Source organism: Mustela nivalis, assembly GCF_964662115.1.
Source record: "Mustela nivalis genome assembly, chromosome: 6".
In the NCBI taxonomy this organism is placed as follows: domain Eukaryota; kingdom Metazoa; phylum Chordata; class Mammalia; order Carnivora; family Mustelidae; genus Mustela; species Mustela nivalis.
This window is the reverse complement of record NC_139025.1, coordinates 120,904,117-120,910,116: the sequence shown is the minus strand read 5'-3', so window position 1 is coordinate 120,910,116 and position 6,000 is coordinate 120,904,117. Positions and strand designations below refer to the sequence as shown.

Genomic DNA, 6,000 nt, shown 5'->3' with positions numbered 1-6,000 from the left:
CAGGTGATGTATGCAATGCGGGCAAGGAAGGGGAATGGGGATTGACTACTAGTGGGTCTGGGGTTTTATTTTGGGTGATAAAAATATTCTAAAATTACATTGTTATAAAAGTTACACCACTCTGAGAATATACTAAAAACCACTGAGCTGTGCATGCTTCATGTATTTGAATCACACCTCAATAAAGCTGTTTAATAAAACAAATTAAAAGAAAGAATTATAGCATAAAGTACTTTTTCTGATTATGATAATATAATAGGAAGATAAAGCAAGCAGTACAGTGGCTTATGACCAAATAAAAGGTTTAGTTACTTCATAGTAATGTCTGGGTCTGAGTCTTAGTGACTTGAAACCAAGATAGTCAAGTTAAAAGACAGCAAGTATCCCAGCTATGGTGACAATAATTTCACAGAACAATACACAATCAGAAAACAGGGGGCATGCCAGGGTTTAATTTTAGTCTTTGAATGAGGGAGCCATGCTAGCTAGCACTGATGGGAAGAAAGGGAAAATATCAGGAAGGAATATCGTCTTTACAAGATTTGCAAATTGATCTTCACAATGTCTAATTAGAAATCTCCAACCACTTATTAATATGTTTGTATAAGTACGTATTTATCAGTGTGCTGTTTTTCATATTCAGGATGGTACTGCATGTATTTCTCTCTACTACAGTCACGCCATCAGTGTCTATATGAATCCGTGAAGGGCTAATGATATCAATGCTATCATGTGTTGAAAGACAACGTGGGATCTAGGCCTGCTCCAGGGAGCAGACCTTACCATAGAGCCTGGAGGCAATTACTCTAGAAAACAAGTATTACTCAAGTGGTATTCAGAAGTAGAGATCTGGGAGTTGAGAAGTAGATATTGGCACCATCTCTGGCTTGGGTCAGGGAGCCCAAAGGGCCCTAATAATAACATCTGTCCATGACACTTGGCTCTGGGCAGTTTGTCACCCTAGGCTTAAGGCAGCAGAAACATACTAGTATCTTGCTTCCTGGAGTATTGAATGAATAAGATAAGCATTGGTTTATAATAAAAGTTAAAGTTCACTGATCAGAACTGGAGACTGATGTCAGAGCAGGACTGAGAGTCAGTTGACCTCTGGAATTCTGAAGTAATTGCCTTATTGAATCTGTCTTTCTTAAGATTTGAATGGTCTAAGTTCTGGGGAAGGGTGAAGGTATTATGAGCCTAGGCCAGGTAGTTAGATCTCAGAGTCTGGAAACTAGTAATACTCTGACCAGGATCTCCACATTTTGAAAATGACCACACCCTATGGTGACTAAAAGCGGCTCTCCAAGGTTAAAGAAATAAAGACAGTAACCCTCTTATATGGTGTGTCCACATAAATGAGGCTTGTGGCTGAGAACATCTTGCTGATGAAGATCTGTAGCAGGAATTCTCTGGGTTGAGTGGCCTTTAGCCATTAATTTTTGAGTTTAAATGTCTTTGAGGAAATTTTTGAGAACAAATATGGCCTAAAATTTAAACTTCTGTTAAATGATCAGAATTATAATTTTGACTTTTATTCTTATAAAACTATGTCTTCAAGTGTTAATATTTATTCTGTATTTTCAGATGGCTACCCCAAAGAAGAAATGATTTACAGATGGAGAAAAAATTCAGTTGAGGCAGCTGATCAGAAATCCTGGAGGCTTTATCAGTTTGACTTCATGGGCCTCAGAAACACAACAGAAATTGTAACAACATCTGCAGGTAGGAATTAATTTAAGGAAACATAGCTCTCAAAAAAAAAAAATCTGACTTTTTCCCCTGGTGCCGGAGGCATAATCAAGCCTTTAATGTAGAATTTCATCATGTTTATGTTTTAACTAGTTATATTAGGGCAATCATATACTTCGGCAATATCTGAGACAAAACAACTGATTCAATAGTGAAAATATTTTTAATGTTTTATTGGGATGGAAAAATGATCATGAGAATTGTCTTATTTTTTAATCAAGATGGCATTTACATCATGTTTATAAATTTAACTAGGATTCCCACTATCAACCATATTTATATAAACTGATTTTACTAATAACGAGAGTTCTACAACTTTCCATATACATAATATGAATAAAATATTATTGAGAATCTACACATAAAAGAAGCTGCTGTGAAATGTCCTTTGAATTTTAATTTCTAGCTTCTTCCTTTACTTTAACCTTTATTTGAGCTTTGTATTTCTTTTCCAATATACTGAGCACAATAATTATCCACCAGTTTGATTTTATTAAGTGATCATTAAGTGCATAATATAAGGTACATAGTTAGGTAGAAAGATGTTTCCTCTATTAGCATATTTGAGTATTTTAGGGATTTTTGTTTGTTTTATAGGTTTTTTCTTCTTGCTTTGTTTTAGGAGGGTTTTTTTTGCTTAGTTTTGACTACTTATTTATTCCTATGACCCACTGTTTTGCAACTAGTTTATTTTGCCAGTATGTGGGGCACAGATGGTTAGAACCAAACTTTCTACTGTTCTTATTATTAATATGAATAGCTTTTAAAACTTCATAATAATTTGTTTTATCAATGACTAAGATTAAGATGTAAACTTTGATAGCCACTGGTTAATATCTTTAAAGGATAGCCTGAATTCTGGATAGAGTTGAAAATATAGAATATTTACACATTAAGAAAAGTCTGAAAGGCTCTCTGGTTAACAGAGAAAAAACTTCCCTATAGGTGTCATGGTGATAAAGGTGAGAAATGCCATCTGTGTTTAAATATTAAACAATGATAAAGTTAAAAAAATAAAGAATCATAATTTATTTAAATAATCTGCAGAGAAAGCAAAAAGGGAAGTGTTTAGAGAGACTTTTTCCCAATTATGAGTCACCTACATTAAGAATGTAATTCTTGAATGGTAGAAATGCACTCGTAGACCTTTCAGTATAAGGCAGCTCAAGGAGGGTACTTAATGAGGGGATTGTTCTAGCATTTAAAAGCTAAAAAAAAAAAAAAAAAATTGCCAAATGTCGATTCTGTTTTTCCTTTCTTGGTGTTTTCTGAAAGATGATGTTAAAGGATAGGAAATTTCAAAGGAAAGTAAAGCACAGCTGCTATAGGGTTTTGAAATGGACTGTAAGAGAATACCAGCACAGAGAAGCAACAAATAGAGGGAGCTGCGGAGTCAAGGTAATAGTCTGAGTGACTGTATGCTAAGTGACACTTTTACCAGGCAGAAAACCCATTCCAAACTCAGCTTCAGCTACCCTATGCTTGAAATATCAATAGTCAAGGGGCATGTGGGTGGCTCAGTGGATTAAGCCTCTGCTTTTGGCTCAGGTCATGATCTCAGGATCCTGGGATTAAGCCCAGCATTGGCTCTCTGCTCAGCAGGGAGCCAGCTTCCCCCTCTCTCTCTGCTTGCTGCTCTGCCTACTTGTGATCTCTCTCTGTGTGTCAAATAAATAAATAAAATCTTTTAAAAAATCAATACTCAAGAGATGTGTGATGGCAGAAAAAGAAAGGTTGCTTTATTCAGGAAGCTGAAACCTAAGACGATGGTAGGCTAACATCTCAAAGATCATCTTCCCTGTCCAGCTGAAGTTGGAAGGTATTAAAGGGAAAGGCATAGGAAAAAGGGAGGGGGAATCCATCCAGGAGCTAGTCCTCTGTGGACATGATCCTGAAAAGACTTGCTGACATCAGTAGCAGCTGTTTTCAAATGCAGTCAGACCTTATCTTCTGGGAAAGTTTGGCCATTCACTCCTCGAGGGCAGTGGTCTGCAAATCTCAAGGAAAGTAACTTAGTTTTGCTAGAGATTAAGGGATTTAGTTCTGCAAACAAGGAATGCATAAACTTGAAGCAAGTTTACACTTCAGATAGGTTGGAGTGCTATTATGTTACTGTTGGTTTAAAAAATATGTGGAAGACATTCACTGGCAGCAAGGAGTTTTTGGTCTCACTGGAAAAACATGATAGATATGAGAGACTCATGAACAAACTAGGAATTTATACACCAGCATAACAAATAGACCTTATATTAAGTTAAACTGTACTCAAGATGGAAGCAATGTTTAGGACAGTCCTTAATGAATAAGAAATGAATGTTTCCCAGGATTTTTTTTTTTTTTTTTTTTTTTTGTCATTCCTTTTTCCATGAAGTCAATGAATGTTTTAGCATTGATGAATGTTCTCCATCTACTCCTCTTCTTTGGCTTCCCTTATTTTTATATAAATCTCCACATTATATTGAATCTTGTTAATCACTCCATCTCTTTTAGAAAATAGGCAAAAAAAAATATGTTCTAAAGAAATTAATCTATATTAAAAAATCAAACTCTCTTGCCTCTAATAAATCAGATGATACTGTTGGAAGATGAGAGGGAGATATAAATGATGGATTTACACTCTTCATTTTTAAATTTCTTAATGAGCCCAAGGTGGTCACGTCCCATATCTGTCTTTAGCAGCCCAATATTCTCTCTATCTTATTTGCCCAGTGGAAGATCCTGAAGAAATCATTACAATCCCTCTTTTGCACACTCCCTCAGTCCCTTTTCCCCTTTTTCTTGTGTACACCCAACCATAGTGAAATCCAGTCCTCTACCTATTCCACACCACAACCATACAGCATTATGGGGGAAAAACACTAGTAAATAAGCCACACTATTTTCATCACTGCTCTCTTTTGAAGGTGTTATCCATGAATTTCAAGAGAGTTTTGAGGTTGTCATATCATAGTATGTGATGGTCCAGTGTTTCTCAATCTTTTATTCATTATCACCTCTCCTAAAGAGTCTTTTTAGGTATTTTTAACCACCTTCCTTATAAATATTGATACTACAGATATGCTTGTATATATTTTCATATATTATGACCTTTTGGAAGGCTACACATAGCAATATCAAAGATTTATCCCCTCCCTACCCCCCAAAAAGAATTTTCACTCCCATAGAAATAAATATCACCTGCATTAAAATCCAAACCTTAGTCTGTTTATTCTTTCTCTTTTCTAGAAGGGGTTCCTACTTTGTTCTTGGTCCCAACATCTGACAGCAACACCTTCTTTTACTTTCCACTAGTGATCTTGCTCCTCACTGTTCCTGGAATCTTGAGGAAATCAGAGAATGTCCCAACATCTTTGCCCACCTATTGCAACTTTCCCTCATAGTGTTGCAGAGGAGCTCCCATTGCTTATCCATATTTACACCACATCCTGTTCTTTTCCCCTACACAAGAGATTGCTCCAGCAAAACTCCCTCTTACTCACACCATTTTTTTTTTTTTTTTGCTTTCTACTGGATCTTTACTATCATCTACTTAAAAATAAGCTTTTATTTCACTAACGTATTTTTTTAAATTGTTTTAGTTAGGTCTCCAGCATGCAACACGTGACATACACAAACTAGGTAATTAGAAGTTAATGAAGGTAAGAAACTATGCACAATCTTGCTGGCAGGGCTTATGACTTATTGCAATAATGGATTATGGTAGGCAGAATAATGGTTCCCAGAGATTTCCATTTTCTAATTCTCAGAACCTGTGAGTACATCATGTTACATGATAAGGGAGAATTAACTTAGCAGATGGAATTAAGATTGGTAGTCAGCTGACTTTCAGATGGAGAGATTATTCTGGATTATTGAGATGAGTTCAATGTGGAAGAGAGAGTCAGAAGGAAATGTGACTGTGGAAGAAACTCACAGAGAGGAACTGCTATGCTGGATTTGAAGATGGAGGAAGGGACCATCAGCCAAGGCAAGTGGGAAGTTGTAGAATCTGGAAAGAGCAAGGAAGTTAATTCTAGAACATCTAGAAGGAAATATGGCCCTACTTATATCTTAATATTAACCGAACAAGATATGTGTCAGACTTCTAACCTGAAGTACTGCAACATAACAAATTTCTTGTTGCTTCAAGTCACTAATTTTGTGATCTTTTGTTACAATAACAATAGGGAACAAATATAGACATATTGTAATAATCTCAAGTTAGTGATATTGGGAAGCTTTTACCACTTTGCTGAAGAGGAAAGAAGAGGG

General features: G+C 36.0%; 1 protein-coding gene across 2 annotated transcripts in view; it reads left to right on the top strand.

The window, feature by feature from the left end:
* Window positions 1-1,590: 1,590 nt before the first annotated feature.
* GABRG3 (gamma-aminobutyric acid type A receptor subunit gamma3) overlaps window positions 1,591-6,000 on the top strand; it is a 96,173-nt gene continuing 91,763 nt past the window's right edge. For both annotated transcript variants that reach the window (XM_082736023.1, XM_082736022.1), the window contains exon 1: window positions 1,591-1,722. In XM_082736023.1, the coding sequence (XP_082592149.1) occupies window positions 1,605-1,722 (118 nt within the window). In that variant the 5' untranslated portion in view covers window positions 1,591-1,604. The remainder of the gene's footprint in view (window positions 1,723-6,000) is intronic.